The sequence below is a fragment of the Tripterygium wilfordii genome, chromosome 21 (genome assembly GCF_013401445.1).
Source record: "Tripterygium wilfordii isolate XIE 37 chromosome 21, ASM1340144v1, whole genome shotgun sequence".
Classification (NCBI taxonomy): Eukaryota; Viridiplantae; Streptophyta; class Magnoliopsida; order Celastrales; family Celastraceae; genus Tripterygium; species Tripterygium wilfordii.
Genome location: NC_052252.1, coordinates 13295293 through 13315799, shown reverse-complemented (window position 1 = coordinate 13315799; position 20507 = coordinate 13295293). Strand labels below are relative to the sequence as shown.

Genomic DNA, 20507 nt, shown 5'->3' with positions numbered 1-20507 from the left:
AAAACCCTCTTCAATTACCAAGAGCATTCACTATTAATCTTTCCAATGAATCTGGGCTTTGTAATTTGTTTAAAATTATAAATTCTACCATTTAAATTTAATTATTTGAGAGATGTGTCACGTTAAACTATATTTTTATTTTTTCATATTTAAAATTTGTGTGATTTTTTTTTTCCCTATCATTAGATTAGATGTGAAGTACCTCTCAAATTCCTTTCACACGCCCATTTTAGACAAACATCAAATTTTCAATCCATATCCAAATTCCAAAAAGAGAGAGAAAGATCTAAGCCATAGGACCCATGAGAGAAATGTTCAAATCACACATGGTGAGCTAATCCAAATTTGATGTGTTGATGCATATGACACAATAAAAGTGCCATAATTGCATTCAACCTACTTTGCCGTTCATGATTCCCTTCCCCCTTCCTCCTCCAACTGTCCTCCAACTCTGCCTTCATAAATGCTTTTCTTGCACCACTACCGCCTCCACTACCATTTAAATATGCCCTCATTCCCACACTCATCTCTCCTCATCACACACTTTCGAAAACCCCACAAAAATGAACCCTAAAACCAGTTTTTTTCTCTTGGCTTTCTTGCTGATCGCAGCCTCACCTTCCTTTGCAACCCGACCCGACTTCACTGCCCAGCTCAAGAATTCACCCAAAAGCAGCAAACCCAGTAACCAAAAGAACAAAGGTGGAGGAAATGATGCTGGGTTCGGCGGTCCCGGAGCCGGGTTTAGCATTCCGGGGTTTGGTAGTGGAAATGGTATTCTAGGTGGCGGGTATGGAGGCGGGGTTGGAGGCCCGAGTGGAGGTTCCTCTAGAAGTGGTGTTATAAGGCCTACTGTTGTTTGTAGGGAGAAGGGTCCGTGTTTCAAGAAGAAGCTGATCTGTCCAGCGAAGTGTTTCACCTCCTATAGCAGGTCAGGGAAAGGGTACGGAGGCGGTGGTGGAGGTGGTGGTTGCACCGTTGACTGTAAGAAAAAATGCACCGCTTACTGTTAGAGAGAAAATGGTGGAGTATGAGTAACCGGTAATAGTTTCTACTACTATTCATGATTCGTAGTAACTTTTATATTATATCTTATATTATTATATATAATGGTGTCAAGTCCAGGAGTTTTTGAGACTCGGGGGCTTTTCTATGCTTTTATATTTTGTGATGAATAATAACTATTATATATATGTCTAAATAATGAGAGTATTATTATGCTGTTTGATCTTGCTCTGTGTTAAAGGAGGTAAGATTTTTCTTGCTAGTCTTCCTTTCTTTGGGTTGTATCAAAATGTTCAATTTCCCTTGAAAAGAGCACAATTTACCAAAAAAATAAAAAAGAACCATCGACTTCTTTATTATTGTTTGATCTCTCTAGGAAAACACCTCCGTGGCTAATGGAGTGGGTCTTCGCATACAATCAACAACCAATTCCATGGGGCCAAGGTGATTAAGAAACTAAACATGGGTCCTAATGCTAATTTGAGTGGGGAATAATACTTAACTTTCAAAATATGACCTTCAACCATGGCCTTCCTAAGAAACATGGTCTATTTCATATAGGCTGAAGTTGGACAGCGACTCCGATTAGTGGGTACCCGTTGGACAACTTGATCTGCTAGTTGCAACGTCCCTTCTTTTGACCCATATCCATGAAACAATCACACACCCAAAACACTCCCGCCCTGTACATGTAACTGCCACCAAGTCTATCTTTGCGAAGCTTCATATTGAGAATTAAAAAGTATATTAAGATGAAATTTATACAAAAACCTTACAAGGCCCTGGTCAAACACACAACGCACCAACCAAGTTATTAGAAAAGGTGTAAAAAAAAAAACTGGACTCAACCAATCGATATTTCTAGTGGCAATTTGTTGCTTAGAGCATATATAAATACAAATGCACACATGAGCTTGTCATCTCATCTTCTTCTCCAGTGACACAAGGTTCTTCATATTGCTGCCCTCATCGCACCTCTTGCAGCATCACGCTTCATCTCAGCAGCTTTCCCACTGCCGCGGAAGTACATGTATACTTGCTGCGGTACAAACAGACACGTGTAAATTGAAATATACAAAAACTTAAAAAGATGATCATCATGAGCATGTGATTTTTTAGAATCTGACCAAACGAAGAATCCAAACAATTACCTGCATAACCCAGATACTCAGCACTGATTCAAGACAAAATAATCCGAATCCAACAAAGTAGAAAATCTGCAAAGGGTGACAATAACGTCAACGCAAGAAATATTTGTCGGTATGAACATATTTAATTAGACATAAACAAGCAGGCATACCCCAACCAAGGCATTGCCACCGACAAGATCTATAGCAGGAAGGATGCCTCTGTTCCATAAGGCCATTGAAAACAAAATTAGCAGCAAAATGGAGAAATATTTTTGAGAAAACCTAATCATTAACTGAAGAAATTCAAACCAACACATGACATATTCCTTAATAAGCATAGACACAAGCAAGTACCAAATATATTACACTATGGTGGGTGTGCACAAGATGCACGGAGAAAATAGGAAATAAAGCGCTAGAGTTAAATGGTTAGACATAAAGCCACATTCTCAGCAAGTAAAACCGAAAGGACAAGGTCAAGTAAAATTATATACAACGCACATTAAGCTGGGATTATTGAAGAACCTACGTGAGAGATTTTCCTTTGAAAACTATAGGAGGAGCAACTGCAGCGAAAATGCAGAAACCAATATGTAGCTGTGGATAAGATAGTAAAAATGAAAGAATTAGGCGTACTCTGTTTCTTAATGTAAATGTAAAACAAGAAATTTAAAAGACTTACCAGATAAAAAAGGAAAAACCAACCAAACCTCAACGCACTTTCATTCCTGAAAAAATAGTATTTACTTGATCAGCGAAAAAATAAAAGGGAAGGATTCAAATCAAATGCAAAGCCTATCAGTAATAACTAAGCTAATGTTATTTTCCTTACAGTTCAATAACTTACTTGACAATTATCAATATTCTGCATTCACTTTTAAACTGATAGAAAGTTAGCCATTGCATTCTCATAGGCATATTTCTCTAACTTTACAGCCATATTCCAAGACATTAATATATATAGCCATTTGTTAACTAATCTCTAAAAAGGTTCAGTTTGCTGCTTCTGAATAGGCCCTCAATGTTTCACGGTTTTAGATTATCTCTCCTAATTATCTCTTTTGCACTGCCTAAGCAGTGAGCACGAAATTATTCAGGAATCAGGATTATAGGGTATTGTTGAGTTGAATGGAAACTCTTGCATAACAAAGTAAAAGAAAGTATAGGACACACCTGGAAGCACGATAAAGTGGCCGATACCACAACACATATCCTCCGGGAACCCCTGCTATGAAGTAGATGATTGCAAGGAACCAAATTTTGACAGCTACAACAACATTGAAGTAAGATCAAGATTCACAGAATTTTTAAGTGACCCATACAAAAGACCCAATGACCATAGCAAAAGAGATAAGGTATTTTTAAAGAAAAAATACTAACCTTCTCCTTTAATCCATGCTGTTGTCACAGCAATGATATTCCAAAAAAGGCACAAAGTCAATCCTACATAAAATCACCATCCACTAGCATCTGTGAGCTATTTTCCAAGGTTTACGCCAAAAGTTTAAAACAATGATGTAGAAGAATTAAAACATGATTACTGTACTAAAGCACAACTGCACAATAAGTCCATCATCATTGCCTAACTCCTCATGAATACTAAAATAGATAAACTACTGTGCCCAAATATCTAAGCCAAATCAGTTAACTACATGATGCACCAAAACTGATAGAACTAGTATAATGACACAAGTGCGCTCAAGCAATATGATCAGAATGATCAAGGATCTATACATGCACTTCGTACTTTCAATGATAGCAGAATATATTCATGCGTCGAAGGCTCAAAGCAAAGGCTGATGTACCTAAAAATGTACAAAATGCGACATACTGTACCCTCTGCAAGTGGATTGGTATATCATTTGCAATATCATGATGAATAATTGGGAAAAATGGGGGCCAATTTTTCTCCTCCAGGACAATTCCAGCTGCAGCAGCACAGAAAAATAAAATTAAAGCAAAGTATAGAGGAGCAAGTGGAAAGAAGAGATTGACAGCCAATAAAAAGTGGCTGCAAAAAGATCACCATTTGAAGCAAAAAAGATTCAATGAGACAATAAACTAACGTGGATCTTTATTCAAAAACCTAAAAAAGAGAGAGAGAGAGTGTGAATCCTTTCAAGAGAATGTCATTTTCCTGATCAGGGAAGGGGAGGGAAGTTTGTAATTTGAACACAGCAATTTTACCTCTCGCAGCAGCATCTTCTTTTCGCTTTACCTCCTGCAAAGTAACAATAAAGCTACTTGTTAAATGGCACAATTAAGGAATTGTAGGAAATCACTTTATGAAAATATGATTTCCATTCATATATGCTACCATGATAACATGAATTTATCACCATTCACAGAAGTTCGGGCAGGATAATATATAGAATACAATTATATACCATAAGGAGGTGACTGCATTTTTCCCCCGCAGCAGAAAGGAGTAAATGTGACAGACGGCCATACTGAGTATGTCATGTCCGAGCAGAGAGTCATGCACATGAATTTTTTTTTTATACAATATAATTTGAAGCAAAAAGAACAAATTGCCTAACGCAAAATAGCTTTAGTCAATATCCAAACAATTAATAAAATGATCTACAACTAGAACATCTTAAGTAACATACTGATGCCTAACTGACTTGCCTTTCCACCAATCTTAAACATAGCATTCGTTTGTACGAAATGGTGATGACAATGCAGCTATGGAGGTGTGTTGTCTGCAGAATGTTCATGAATTCAAAACCTTAACCTTTCCAACATCACATACCTGTTCTCTCCTACGCAACTCTGCCTCCTTCGCTTGGAGCTCCTTTTCTTTCTTCCTTAAATCCTACACAAAATATTCAGAACGAATTAAAATTAGAAGGATTGAGACATGTTAAGATTAGTTACTTTGCCATACAACCCAATAAGTTAACTTGCAATTAACTTATTGGGTTGGAGCATTTCACATCTTTAATATATATATTCAAACACTCCCCCTCACGAAGGGACTAGACAATCCGACGGCCCAACACGTGCACAACAAACAAGGCCCAACACTAGGGCTACTCACACAAGGCCTTCACTTGGAGGCAACAACAAACACACGAAGGCCCACACTTGGGGCAACAACAAATGAGGGTTTAAATTGCGGAAGCTAAGGTTTGAACCAAAAAGCTCCCACTCCGAAACCATGTAAAGATTAGTTATTTTGTCATTCAACCCAATAAGTTAACTTGTTGGGTTGTGGCATTTCACATCTTTTATATATATAATAACAAGACAAAAACATGTTAGTAGCAATGGCAAAAATGACTCAGGTTTTTCACCAACCTGTGATTTTGGTCCTTCTGTGTCAAGAGGAATATCAACTGTGGCACCACGATCGTAGAAATCAACAGGTTCTGGTGGAAGTGGTGAAAGCCTTGAATTTGCAATAGGAACAGTACTTCTCGGATTCTAAAATACATAGGTCATAACCACATATAAGAGCTCAAGAAGCCATTAATACAAGTGGAGTAGTTGAAGGGGAAGGAAAAATACGAACAATAGTTAATCGCCATGTTTACTCCTTTTTCCTTAGTAGCATACCAATATCATTTCAATATTTCAAAATATATTTGCCAAAATGATTCCATCAGTTTTCCTAAACCCAAAATCTCAGTCTCAAACCCAAACCTATTAAAAAGGTTTGAAACCCTTAGCACTTGGTTAGCATTACCCTACAACTGTCGGTACACATGTGAGTGTAAAATACTAAAATTACATATTCATCCAAAAACACAGGAAGAAGTCCAGGATGCAAAACTAAAAATCCTGAAAAAGGAAAAATGTAGTTACTGTTGTAAAAAATCCACCCCCACCATATTGCCCTGATGCTTTCACTTTAACTGCAGGGCCCTGGTACCAAAATTGAAAAGTTGCACAAAAAATGAGATGAATGATGAACTACTAGGATTTTGCAAGCTAAAATCATAAAAAAAAAATTAAAAAAAGAAGAAGCCGGGAACAGAAACTTATTGTGGCAATATACATAGTGACCACATATAGTAGCAACAATTTTTGGGGCACTATAGGCAAACATATCTTCAGTCCGAAATAGTTCCTTGACACTTAAAAAAACATATAAATCTTTAAGAGATTCCTCCGATAAATGTTCGAAAGAGATGCCATACACCTCAGGAAGGCCCAGCTTTCTTGATTTTGTAAATTTTGAAGTACCAAAAACCATGGCAAGCAGAAAATGATTTGCTCAGCATAAATTCACAAATATTCTTTCCAAAATTGAAAAGGAACTTATTCTAACTAAATGCCTGAAAGGAATCAGCCTATAGGGAATACCTAACAAGGCTACCACCTTACTAATTGTTGCATAGACGCATAGGGTAATCATAGAGAACTAGAAGCAGAGGTAAGAGGCCGTTCTTAAGCAATTTCAAGTTAACTTCTTCCCAGTTGAAAGATATTCCGACTGAAAACTACCAGAAAATAATTGAAGAGAAATTAAAACACAATGAACTGAAGGGTTTTAGCATTCTATGCAAGACATCAATAGTTAATTACATGCCGAAAACCTTAATTCACACAACAATTCAATAGATCTGAGAATCTTATGGGCTGAAGTATCCAAGTTGCTCTAACATAAACCCAACGATAAACCAAATTAGCATCAACATCAACAGTCAACATCCTTCCACACATACGGAAGTGAAGCAAAACTACCGGATCTACTAATTCAATGAATTATCCACAAGTCAACCTCAAAATTACAAACAAAAATACGATCAACAAGTTACAACCACAACAACACCTCACAAAATTAAAATTGAATTTTGCAATAGAGTAAAGGAAGAGAAAAACTCACAGAGAAAGGGTTAACTTCTTCTTCATCTTCGTCGAACGGGTTCTTATCGTAACGCCCAGCCATGAGAAACGAAGCAACAGACCAGAATCAGCTGCGCAACGAGAATCTGAGATTTCAACTGCGCTTAGAAAGACAGTAACGTGTCGGTGACGGAGCTTGAAGAGCAAAACAAAATGAAATTTCGGGGCCTTTTCAACAACGGAAAGCGAAGGGAAAGCGAAGGGAAATGTGTATAGAGAGAGAAAGGGAAGTGTAAGTCTAGAGAGAGAAAGAGGTTGGACTTGTCTTCAACTGTTAAATAATAAAATATTATACGCTTTGATCAAATGAATGAATATTCGATCATGGAGACGAAAATAAGAGGAATTTTTTATTTCCTTTCTTCTTTGGAAAATTAACCACGATTGTAATTTTGAAAATGACGTGGAAGCTAAACTGGCATACATAACAGTATTTTCTTCTTCTTTTTTTTCTTTTTTTCTTTTTTTGGGTTTTGAAATTTGACTTTTTTAAAATTTGAAGGATAATTAGATGCCATAAAAAATCAGCAAAATTGACTTTTCCTAATATGGTGTCATTTCTGGTCTAAATTTTTTTTAGACCAATTTCGTCACTCAACTATCATAAAATATCACTTTTGTCCCTCACGTGTGTAAGAGCCACAAAAAATTCAATATGACATCCATATGAAGATATACCGAAAAATTCTTATATGGCACACAGTGAGCCAAAAAAGAAAAGTAGCAAAACACAAATACATGAAAATAAGATCCATGATGGTCAATTGTAAGGTGATCCAAAAGCTAACCAACTTGGAGATAATTTAAACTCCTTCATGACAGAGGGTGAATGTAATACTTGGTGTAGGTCGTGAAGATTTATTCACCTCCAGTGGCAAAAGTACATATAGTAAGAGTTGGATGAGCATCATGATTATAGATTCATTTATTCAGGCTCATGCCGAAATCTTTACAAGCACCTAAATCCCAAATAGTGAGCAACAAAATGTTCATCTCCTCCCATCCTCTCTCTCTACACAACTCCTCTATCCCTACCAGCACCACCACCATATCATAGTCTCTCCACAATCCACCATCATTACTATATATCGATCTTTCTTCAGCCACTGTATCCAAAATGTCCTGCAACCCTACAATCCGACGGTTCACTTTCCTCCTCGCCTCCCTCACCATCTCGTCGGGGACTGAATTCAGGTTCAATAACAACACCATTAATCATTGACTGTGACAATCTCAATCGAACTTCTGCTAGGTTTCAATGTGTGGGTGGCGAAGATAATTAAGGATTTTGAGATTTCGGGAATTAGGATTCTTTTTTGTTTTGATATTTTGTCCATGTGTGTTCCAACGTTTAAAAAAGATGTAGAAAATACGAAAAGTAAAATGTCATGTACAATTTTTCCATCGACGAAACTAGCTGAGGGACGAATGGGGTATTTTTTGATAGTTGAGGAATGAAATTGAAAAAAAACTAAAAGAGCAAAAATGAAACTTGGTATATAATTGAAATTTTTCTTTTTTGTATTTAGCAAAAAAAATCCAAATTGTCGTATAGACTTATTTTTATTTCAAAGATTTAATATTTAAAGATTCCTTAACCTGATGGGTTATACCACTATAAATACTAAAACTATAAAAACTCTAATAGATACGAAATTTCCAAAAAATATTAATAATAAAATTAAAAATAGACTTCTAACAAACAAACAAGAAAATAATTAAACTAAATCTCTTAATTATTATAAAACTACTAAACTTATCCTACATCAAGTTCCCTTTCCCAGGACCATTACCGAGGTACCACAAACTCAGAGATTTCAAGGCTTACCAAGACTGCTGGCATGCCAGACTGGGTGGATGTTGCGGCTGTTAACGTTTTATTGTAAGAAGGTCGACGAACTCATTGAATGGAACAAGAGGTTTAATATGCCTACAACCTTCGAATACAATTGGAAGGAGGGCGTGACAACTGGGGTTGTGAAAGAGCCGTCTCATTTCTTTACTTCTTCGTTCTTTCCTTCATTCACAAGAGCAAACTATTCAATTACGCGATTTCTTATTCTAATTTTAGCTGTTTTTTTGCTTCTCAACCCACCACATCGTAGCCTAGCTCGCTTGCCCGGATTCCCTGATCGTTGGTAATCGAATCAAATACGGGTGGTACTTTTTATCTTTATAAATGTGTCAATACATGAAAAGTCGACTTTGGATCATCCGGTAGAAAAAATGCATTCAAGAAGCCTCAACCCCCAAATTATGATGTCTTTGCAAATGGGCAAGACACGTTAACTGTTAACAAGATCAATGGATAGGGTAGGATAGGACTTTTAGAGTGTGTTTGAATTGAGGGATTTGGGGGGAGGGGAAGGGAAACTTAATTTTGCAATCAATATCTTTTATTGAAGTGGGAAACACCTATATAGCTATTACATTGATTTACAATCAATGATCTACGTAATTACAATCTCTATCAAAGTCACTATCAAAGTCAACAATTGAGGCATCAATTAGTCAACAATTGAGGCATCAATTAGTCAACAATTGAGGCATCAATTATGAACTTAGACAAATCAATATTGATTGCCGAATCTTCAATTAAGGAAAGTCTTCAATCAATATTGAGTTTGTCAATAAAGTCTTCAATCAATAAAGTAAATCTTGGGTAAATCTTTGACTCTATTCAACACTCCCCCTCAAGGTGGTGCATAGACATCGTATATGCCCAGCTTGACAAGTGAATCAGCAAACACTGAATTTGACACTCCCTTGGTTAACACATCAGCCAACTGATCTTCGGTCTTCATATACGGAACTTCAATTATTTTTTCTTCTAGCTTTTCATACACGAAATTCCTATCAATTTCCACATGTTTAGTCCGATCATGTTGCACTGGGTTCTCAGCAATTTTAATTGCTGACTGATTATCACAATACAATTTCATTGGTCTTTTAATTGACAAACTCAGCTCCCCCATAAGCCGTTTGAGCCATAACAACTCACAAATACCTTTCACCATTGCTCTGTATTCGGCTTCTGCACTAGACAATGAGACAACTTTTTGCTTTTTACTTCTCCAAGTAACCAGATTTCCTCCAACAAAAGTTAAATACCCAGTGGTTGATCTTCTTCGGTCTCCTTTACCTGCCCAATCTGAGTCGGTATAGCCCCATACGTCTGCATGCCCATTCTTAGAAAAAAGTAAGCCTTTTCCCGGTGCAGATTTTAAATATCTCAGAATTCTAATAACTGCATCCATATGTTGTTTACCAGGATTGTGCATAAATCTACTCACAACACTGACCGCATATGCAATATCTGGCCTCGTATGAGACAAATAGATTAAACGCCCAACTAACCTTTGATATCGTAATTTGTCTATTGAAGTTTGATTCGAAGACTCTTCCAATCCATGATTTTGTTCCATAGGAGATCCAATTGGCTGACATCCAAGCATACCAGTTTCTGTTAATAAGTCAAGCACATACTTTCGTTGGGATAAAAATATGCCTTGCTCAGAACGAACAACTTCAATGCCCAAAAAATATTTTAATCCTCCCAAATCCTTCATATCAAATTCAGTTGACAAATAGTCTCTCAGTTTACGCATTTCTTCAGAATCGTTGCCTGTCACTACCATGTCGTCAACATAAATAATGAGAGCCGTTAATTTATCACCAACTCTTTTCAAAAATAAAGTGTGATCTGCATTACTTTGCTTATAGCCGAATCTTCTCATAGCCAGTCGGAATCGACCAAACCAAGCTCGAGGAGATTGTTTCAACCCGTATAAGGCTTTCTTCAGTTTACACACGACACTTTGATCACCTGGAGCTTCATATCCTGGGGGCAGAGACATATAAACTTCTTCTTGTAGCTCACCATGTAAAAAAGCATTTTTTACATCATATTGTTGTAGAGGCCAATCAAAATTTGCAGCTAGGGATATTAGGACTCGAACCGTATTAATTTTTGCAACAGGAGCAAACGTTTCCTGATAATCAACCCCATACGTCTGGGTGAATCCTTTAGCCACAAGCCTAGCTTTATACCTATCAACCGAACCATCAGGCTTGCACTTGACGGTGTACACCCACCTACAACCAACGGCTTTTTTTCCTTTCGGCAACTCCACCAATTCCCAAGTTTGATTTTTCTCAAGTGCTGTCATCTCCTCAGTCATTGCAGTTGCCCATTTTGGATCCAACAACGCCTCTTGCACTTTAGTAGGAATATCTATGACAGTCATATTACTGACAAAGCTTCGGCATTCCTTTGACAGTCGGTGAGTGGATGCATACTGAGCAATAGGATATTTCACTTTTCGCACAACCTCTGGTGAAAATCTATCTGGTGGAACACCACGAGTACTTCTTGGTGGGAGTACGTATCTGTCAGTTTCAATCGAGACACAAGTATTATCACAAATATTGTTAGTATTAACATCAGACTCAATGCTTACCTCAGGAGGATCTGTACGAGGAGTATCGGGAGTGGGTACTAGCGAAGATGAGAGAGAGGGAGCTTCAGCAACAGTATCGGCAACACACAGTGGATCAGGAAACAACTCCATCCAATTTGGAGCTTCAACAACAGTATCACCACTCGGGCCCGGAAGCGTGGAATTGGGTGAAGAAAAAAACATTTCATGTTCAGAAAAGGTGACATCCATAGTAACATAGAACTTACTTGTAGGAGGATGAAAACAACGGTAACCCTTTTGTGAAGGATGATAACCGACAAATACACACTTGAGGGCACAAGGATCAAGTTTCGTGCGGAGATGTTTCTGTAAATGTACAAACACAACACAACCAAACACCCGGGGAGGAAGTGTGAGGTGCGATGGCAGTGTTACATAGGATGCCAATTTATCAAGTGGTGTCTGAAATTGTAGAACACGAGTGGGTACCCTATTCAAAAGATATACAGCTGTGGTAACAGCTTCTTCCCAAAAACGTGGTGCCATGTGGGCTCCAATAAGGGCAGCACGTGTAATCTCCAAAATTTGTCTGTTTCGGCGCTCAGCAACACCATTCTGTTGTGGTGTATAAGGACAAGTGGTTTCATGCAAAATTCCATGAGTCTGAAAATAAGCTTGTAACTCCTGATTTACAAATTCACCACCATTATCAGATCGAAGAACTTGTAAATTAGCAGAGAATTGTGTTTTGATCATGGTATGAAACGTGCGGAAGCAAGCAGCCACATCACTCTTATGACGCATAAGGTAAAGCCAAGTCATACGAGTGCAATCATCAATAAATAATACAAACCATCTAAAGCCAGTAGAAGTAGTAACAGGGGCAGGTCCCCAAACATCCGAATGAACCAACGCAAAAGGCACAACTCTTTTATTAGAACTATCAGAATAAGTAGCACGATGACTCTTGGCCAAAACACATGTATCACACTGAAAATTGGAAGGTTCACATGTAGAAAATAAAGTAGGAAATAAATATTTCAAGTAACCAAAGGAGACATGACCCAAACGATGATGCCATAACCGAATCTGATCTTCTGATGCCCTAGATGACCCTTTTGCTGATAGAGATCGTCCCATACTAACATCTTCCACATAATATAATCCCTCTCTCTTAGTACCACGCCCAATTATCTCCCCGCTGCAGAGATCCTGAAGGAAACAAAAAGTAGGATATATTAATACTAAACAATTTAGTTGTGTAGTAACTTGTGGCACAGATAAAAGATTATTGGAAAGAGCAGGAATCAACAAAGTGTGCTCCAAGGATAATGAAGGAGTTAAGTTAACCCTTCCAGCGCCCGTAACCGGATATGAAACACCATTGGCATTGGTGACAGTAGAGCAATTTGGTAAACAAGCATCATGTAATAAGGACGCATCAAAGGTCATATGATTAGTCGCACCAGAGTCAAGAATCCAACCGGGATCTTTTTCAGAATTTGTTGCAAGAAGGGCTAGACCAACACTACCTGACTGTTGGAGAAGAGTAGGATCTACCACAGAGTGAGTGATATCAACTGGAGTAGTGGAAGCCATGGTATCCATTGAAGAAGGAGTCGGTGCCATTGGGACTGTAGGTGAGGTGCATAGCGCAACTTTACCACCTTTTCGAGCTTGTAATCGCTCTTTGTGAGCCTGCCACCACTCGGGATATCCATGCTTTTTGAAGCAAGTATCTACAATATGTTTGGTGCTGCCGCAATGAGTACATTTACCACCAGTAGGTACTGACAGTGACAAAGAACTTGTTGGAGTTCCATATTTTCGAACTGCCATAGCCATCTGAGGAACTTCTGAAGACATCATTGTATTCCGGCGAAGTTCTTCACGTCTCACAGTTGAGAAAGCATTATCAGGTCCAGGTAGAGGATTAGTACGAAGAATATCTCCCCGAACAGAATCATATATATCATCAAGCCCAGCCAAAAAAGAATAGACTCGATCTTCATCAATTTCAGCCATTCGAGTCTTAATCACATCTGGCTGAGTAAAGGTAATTGGACGACGATGATCAAGCTCCTGCCAAATAACCTTAAGATCGGAATAGTATGCAGCCACAGGTCGCCCTGCCTGCTTAGTTGTCATAGCTTTTCGAGACAGATCATACAAAATAGATTTATCAGCACCCTCAAAATATGTTTGAGACACAGCATCCCAAACATCATTCGCAGTGGGTAAACGAATAAAAAGATTCATTATATCGGCCTCCATAGAGCCAATAAGCCAGCCTTTTACAGTAGCATCCTCCATCATCCACTTGTTATATGTAGAGTCACTAACAGTAGGTTTCGAGGTCGTACCTTTGAGATATTCCATCTTTCCTCGTCCAGCAACGAACATAGTAACCACCTGAGACCAAAGAGTGAAATTTGAGCCATTCAGTTTGATCCCATAAGGAATAGAGGTTGGTTCTTGAGTTGGCGTCACCATAGGTGGAACTATAAGAGCACCGGATTCAGCCATGAGTTGTTTGTAATTTCTGGATGAGATTCTGGTTCAATGGTGCAATCGGCACCTGTTATGGACGAAGCAATCGGCTTCTGTCGGATGGTTGGAGCAGTCGGCCCCTAGTAGCTACGGTGATGGAGAGGTAGTATGTTAAGAGAACCTTGCTCCGATACCAACTTAATTTTGTAATCAATATCTTTTATTGAAGTGGGAAACACCTATATAGCTATTACATTGGTTTACAATCAATGATCTACGTAATTACAATCTCTATCAAAGTCACTATCAAAGTCAACAATTGAGGCATCAATTAGTCAACAATTGAGGCATCAATTATGAACTTAGACAAATCAATATTGATTGCCGAATCTTCAATTAAGGAAAGTCTTCAATCAATATTGAGTTTGTCAATAAAGTCTTCAATCAATAAAGTAAATCTTGGGTAAATCTTTGACTCTATTCAACAGGGAAGAGAAGGGAGGGGAGGGGGAGGGAAGGGAAGAGAGGGGAAGGGAGACTATTTTTCCCTCTCCCATGTTTGGATAGATAAAAAAAAGAAGGAAAAAAAATTTGTTTAATTTACTAATTTATCCTTATTTTTATGTTAAAATATTATGTACAAGGGTAAAATAGATATTTAACTTACAAATGACTTAATTAGTAATCCTTTCCCTCCAAATGACTCCATTTTGGAGAGAGAGAATTTTAACAAAAATTTAATGAAATCTTCCTCCCAAATCCCCTCAAATCCCTCCCCTTCATTTTTAATAAACTATCCAAACAAGGGAATTGGAAGGAAACTCTATTTCCCTTCCTTTCCCTTCCCTCCAAATCCCTCAATCCAAACACACTCTTAATGTAAAAGTTTTTACTTATTTTTAACAAGACTTGAAATTATTACATATCAAACATTTAACAATTAACGGTATATAAACAAACATGTTACATTGGCATTGCGTAATCACACTTGAATCTACCAATTAAGAAGAAACGGTGGTAAAAATAACGAAACATAAGCAAAAACCGGTGAAAGAGAAAACATAAAAACGAAACACCTTCTGCTTCCGATCCTTGATAGTTGCTTCTATATCCTCGTTGTTTTCCAAGTCCAAAGTGCTCATAATCCAGCGGTAATTCAGCCAAACTTGGTTAAAAACCCATAAGCTGAGAACCAATTCAACAAGGAATAACAAAAACCCAATCAAGTACAAAGTCCCAACCAAAGTGTTCTCCCCCAAAATTATAATTGAAGGGATCATACCTGTGATGAATTTTCCTTCATAATAAATTATGGAAGGAGACAGTGTAGCGAAATACCACAAGGAAAAATAAAACAGATACAACACTAAAGCCCAGTCATAATCTTTGCCATCTTTCCTTCTAAGAGCACGACTGAGTAGATGGTACCAAGACAAATAGGCTCCTGGAACCCCTACAAGGAAGCAAATTATAGCCAGAAGGAAGACTTTTTTGGCAACTAGGCCTGTCATCCATGCTGTTGCGACAGCGAAGACGTTCCATGAAAGACATAAAACCACTCCTAAGAATGTTGCGTGAAAGACATTCTGCAAACGCAGTAGCTGAGCCTCTGATTCATTTTCATTAACGTCGAGATGGGCAATTGGGGAATAAACGGGACGAGCCATGAGCAGAAAATATGATGTATAGAATGCAAGAATATTGATCAATGAATCTGTTTGTCAAGGCTAAAGGCTTATATAAAGTACAAACTAGATAGAGAGAGGCTAAGTAGGAGAAGCAATATTTAATTTTGGAAACCAAACCCAGTAAAAAGAAATGGTCAGCTTATGACGCGCTTTAAAATTGAAGAAATTTTGAGATAAAGACAGGCTAAGAAGACTATTCCACAATCTGATGTTTCCTTTGTCCTTGTTCCTCCTAATAAAATACTTCAATAATTTTGAATTTTAGATTGGAAAAACTGGACTACTAAATAATAAATATTCCTCAGTCCACACGGAATTATAAATGTCACTGAAAGGGAATAGGAGAGAGGGAGGCATGAGGCATCATATGTAACTTTGTATTTGGTATTTGGAAGAGTTAATAGTTTAATATAATTTTTAAGGGTAAATCATACTATATATCCCTGAAGTTACACGCTTTTCTCGTTTTTATCCTTAAAGTTTAAAATTTATCTCAAATGTCCTTGACGTTTCAAAAGGCAAGTGGTTTTTGTCCCGGTTTCCCTTTACAGACGAGTGAGTGCCGGATTTTGCTTATATGGTCACCGGGATGACAGGTGGCTTGACACATGTAATTTTTGGTCAATAAAGTCAACTGAGGAAATGCAATAATTACCAAAACACCACCAAATAACAAAAAAAAATAAATTATATAGATAAATTATTAACAAAATGATTAACTATAGATATTAATTTATCGACAAAAAAAACTCAATTCTTGTTAAAAAAAAAGGATTTTATCCAGAGATTAAAAAAAATTCAAAAAAGAGGGGTTTATCCAGCCACCGGAATTGAAGATTTGTCTTCCTACCTTGAAGAGCTAGAAGAGTTGTAGAAGCATTGTCGGGTCAGTCTGGTCTCTGATGGTGTCACTGGAGGTGTAAGAGATGGAGGTGTTACAGTCAGATCTGTTGTCGAAAATGGCTCTCCCTCGGATGACACCCTATCCCTCGAAAATGGCTCTCCCTAAGTTTGTCTTCCCATTGCCTTCTTCCCTCCACACTGAATCATGAATTTCAGATCTGTTGGCTGGATTCCATTTCATTTCCTCCTTTACAGTGAATCGGTGGCTGGATTCCATTTCATTTCCTCCGTTACAGTCTCTCTGCAAGTGGTGGGGCACATTATTTTCAATTGTTGTGCCTAAAAACCCAAATCCAATTTTCTTTCATTTTTGAAAGTTAATTTGTGAGTGGGTTAAGAAAGAATTTTTTAGAGTCCCTTTTGTGCTGTTGGCTTTCGTTCCTGATACGAGACTGATGATTTCAATCCCTTTTTCCTGTTCAAGCTTGAAGTTGAAGGTCGAGTAAGTGAGTGGATAAGATTCTTTTGGTAATTAGAGAAGAAGATGAAGCAGTTCTTTGGTCTTGCAGATAAATATGCCAACATATATTTTTCAAAATATTTCAATCACTGAAATATTTCAATTTGATCATCAATTTTTCATAATATTTCAATTTGAGTATCAAAATTGTCCCTAAGCTACAGCTGTTGTGGATACTTCAAAGCTTCAAGTCATTGTTTTCGACTGGTTGTCAATGTAATGGAGTAGAATCGCTAACGCCAAAATTTAGTATAAATCAGTGGGTCGCCAGAAGACGGTGATGCTGCCGACTCATCTTCTTCATCATTAGAAGATGAACAAGAGGAATCAGAGTCCATGTCAAAATCATCGTCCTCAATTAGGGGTTGTGTAGGTAGTGATTGGTTTGCATGGAATCTAAATCTAATGATAAGAGTTGTGATTCTATTGACTAAGGTAGTAAGAGGCGGCGATAGAAGTTTTTGATAGAAGTGTCTCGGGTCTCGGCATCATCACGACTTCGCGATCTCTTTTCTGGCTTATGTAGAAATTGACGATACTAGGTGGTGGTCGGGATTATCTCAGGGTGGCCTGGTGGTCATTTTTGGATGGTCGATGCATCGATTGTTGGTTAGAAAACGAACAAAGGTTTGAATGTGGGGTTGAGTGCGGTGGCTAGAGAGGGCAATTTGGATTTTTTGAGTTTTGTTTTTCTTATTTATTTTCCTACGTGTTATCATATTCTTTGAAAAAAGGAATAAATATCCAAATCACTAATTTGTCAGGCTACATCAATTGAAATCAATTGAATTTAATATTTGTTTGTCACGTCATGTGTTTGATTGCCGGAGATGTCTAAAAATTGCCCATGTGAGTATTTTAGAATAATTTTAATTTTTCGATATTTAAGTTTGAATGTTTACAAATTGAGTGACCGAGTTGAAATGCATCATCTTTTTCATTGACCAATTACTTGGAACTTTGTTTGCGATAAGTGTGGACTATGAAATTCACGTGGACTTATGGATGATGGAGCATGGAGGTATCTTTTTTTTTTCTTGAGTTATGTATAATATATTATATAGTATATAATGCTTATATTTATACATTATATATGTAAGTATATATTAATTTATTGTGTTATAAACAAACGGTTTAATCTTCATTGTACCGGTTGAATCTCAAAAACCTTGAATGTTAAGTTTAGACGGTTTGATGAACGGAAATATTTTTAAGACTATGATTTTTGTTGTTTGTAGCTAGGGCTTGACATCGGACGGGGCTGGCTTGGAAATATGAGGCCCGGGCCCAATTTTAAGAGTCAAGCTTCGGGTTGGGCTTGACTCTCAAATGAGGCTCAGGCTCCGGCCTCGGGCTTCGGGCCTTTGGGTTGGGCCGGACCAGAATTTTTGACTATATAATATTTATATATGTATTTTTTTTGAGGAAAATGTATTATATATATGCATGTGTAATATATATGTATTATGTGTATGTATATGTATTATGTATATATATACACGTACATTGCAATAATATATATATATATGTATGTATAATATATATATACATATGTATATATACATATACATATATATAGAGAGAGACAGTGCATACACTGTCTGTGTATGTGTATAGATATAATATATGTAAATATATACATATTATATATATATATAATGTATGATGTCTAGTCGGGCTTCAGGTAGGGCCTGGTCCTAGAAATGGAGCCCAGGCCCGGTCTAATTTCGGGTCGGGCCGGGCATAGGCCCGCGGGCCAAATGGTGACCCCTATTCGTAGTGTAGCACTTGATTGAAGCTTTAATAGGTCACAAATTAATGCAAAGTATGTGTCTCGTCTATTTTCTTTTGGTCAAAGTTTAAATGCACCCACTTTTTTACTCTATACACCCCCTTTTTTTTTTTCTTTTTTTTTCTCTAGACACCCCGGTCCCATCATTGGCCCCACCTCTTTTAAATTTTTTAATTTATATTTTTAAAATTTTTAATTTATTTAGTTCAAAAATATTATTGAAAAACAATATTGTTATCCATATAAAACACATTAATCAGAAGTTATATCTACAATGGATTGAGATACATTTATCGAATGAAAAAGCTTTCTCATAATGACGAAATTGTTTCTTATATGGTGTCGCCCATTTTGTTACACAATCATACTTGTATGAATGTCCTTCTATATAAACTGTTGCTGGATGATTATGAATTCCATTAACAACCCTGATCATCCAATCATCATTGGTTTCTAACTTGATTCCTTTCAATAGAAATGGGCAATTGCATTTCTCTGATCCAGTAAGTTTTGTCGAGTTCTTCAAGGATGTATAATTTTCACCACGCTCGCATGCCATTAACAATTTGTGATGCATTCCAAGACCTCCAATTTCCGATCGTAAGATGATGACAATGAACCCAATATTTCGTCCAGTATGACGTGCCCATTGGATTAATTCTTCTCGAGACTGAAATATCTGCACATATTATACAAGTACAAAGTCCCAACCATTGTGTTCTCCCTCATAATTTCCAGTGAAGCGTTGATACCTGTGATGAATTTTCCTTCATAAATTATGGGAGGAGACAGTGCAGCAAAATACCACAGGGAAAAATAAAACAGATACAACACTAAAACCCAGTCATAATCTTTGCCATGCTCCCTTCTAAGAGCACGACTGAGTAGATGGTACCAAGACAAATAGGCTGCTGGAACCCCTACAAGGAAGCAAATTATAGCCAGAATGAAGACTTTTTTGGCAACAAGGTCTGTAATCCATGCTGTTGCGACAGCGAAGACGTTCCATGAAAGACATAAAACCACTCCTAAAAGAATGTTGCGTGAACAACATTCTGCAAACGCAGTAGGTGAGCCTCTGATTCATTTTCATTGTCGAGATGGGCAATTGGGGAATAAACGGGAAGTGCCATGAGCAGAAAATATGATGTATAGAGTGCAAGAATATTGATCAATGAATCTGTACGTCAAGGCTTATATAAAGCATATCCGCGCCTTCGATATGGGCATCTACGATTGTCTAAAGATTGGTTCCATCAATTTAACCCTATAGGAATGCTAGTGAATCTCTTTCTTACACAACCAGATCATTCAAACTTAAAGAGTAAGACCCTTCTTTTGGCATTGTCAAAAAATATAAAAGGATTGAGACACGGAGGATTTAGGACAGATAACTAGATGCGCAGGACAAAATTGAAATTGTAAAAGAGCCAACATTCAAATATATGGAGATTTTTGAAGAACCCGAACTCGCTGGTAGCAAAGGTTTTTAAATCGCGCTATTTTCCGAATTGTACACTTCTTGATGCAAAGTTAAGAGTGGCGCCTTCTTTTATATGGAGAAGTCTTTGGCAGTCTATTGGTTTGGTTCGAAGAGGGATACGATGGCGGGTAGGAAGTGGATTGGGATTACAAATTAGTGTGGATCCTTGGATGCCAACTCCTCATTCGTTTAAACCTATCTCTCCATTATCTGATGAAATAAGGTATGCATGGGTTAATTCTTTGATTGATGCTCGGGTAGGACAGTGGGATGAGGCTCGG

The 20507-nt window shown here is 37.5% G+C and overlaps 2 protein-coding genes across 3 annotated transcripts; one reads left to right on the top strand and one right to left on the bottom strand.

Moving 5' to 3' along the window:
- The first annotated feature begins 340 nt into the window (after positions 1-340).
- Positions 341-1231, top strand: LOC119989471 (cold shock domain-containing protein 4-like). Its single transcript, XM_038835010.1, has one exon. The coding sequence runs from the start codon at positions 564-566 to the stop codon at positions 1011-1013; it is 450 nt and encodes a 149-aa protein (XP_038690938.1). The 5' UTR covers positions 341-563; the 3' UTR covers positions 1014-1231.
- A 486-nt stretch (positions 1232-1717) lies between these two features.
- Positions 1718-7237, bottom strand: LOC119989470 (secretory carrier-associated membrane protein 3-like). Of its 2 annotated transcripts, XM_038835008.1 has the most exons (13): positions 6970-7237; positions 5946-6005; positions 5439-5564; positions 4891-4953; positions 4323-4356; positions 3941-4063; positions 3516-3578; positions 3309-3402; positions 2818-2863; positions 2665-2732; positions 2306-2354; positions 2157-2222; positions 1718-2044 (listed from the first exon to the last, which is right to left on the bottom strand). In XM_038835008.1, exons 1-13 carry the CDS (start codon positions 7030-7032, stop codon positions 1958-1960), a joined length of 942 nt encoding a protein of 313 aa, XP_038690936.1. In that variant the 5' UTR covers positions 7033-7237; the 3' UTR covers positions 1718-1957. The 2 variants fall into 2 exon arrangements, with proteins under 2 accessions (XP_038690936.1, XP_038690937.1); XM_038835009.1 differs by lacking the exon at positions 5946-6005 and having other exon boundaries at positions 6970-7234.
- Between the last annotated feature and the right edge of the window lie 13270 nt (positions 7238-20507).

Excerpts from the sequence above, each read along its gene's own strand:
- LOC119989471 (XM_038835010.1), top strand. The coding sequence starts at position 564 with ATGAACCCTAAAACCAGTTTTTTTCTCTTGGCTTTCTTGCTGATCGCA.
- LOC119989470 (XM_038835008.1), bottom strand. The coding sequence starts at position 7,032 with ATGGCTGGGCGTTACGATAAGAACCCGTTCGACGAAGATGAAGAAGAA. Across the intron at positions 3,403-3,515 it reads AGCATGGATTAAAGGAGAAG|CTGTCAAAATTTGGTTCCTT; the intron begins GTTAGTATTTTT and ends ATGTTGTTGTAG. Across the intron at positions 2,355-2,664 it reads TTCAAAGGAAAATCTCTCAC|AGGCATCCTTCCTGCTATAG; the intron begins GTAGGTTCTTCA and ends CTTATGGAACAG.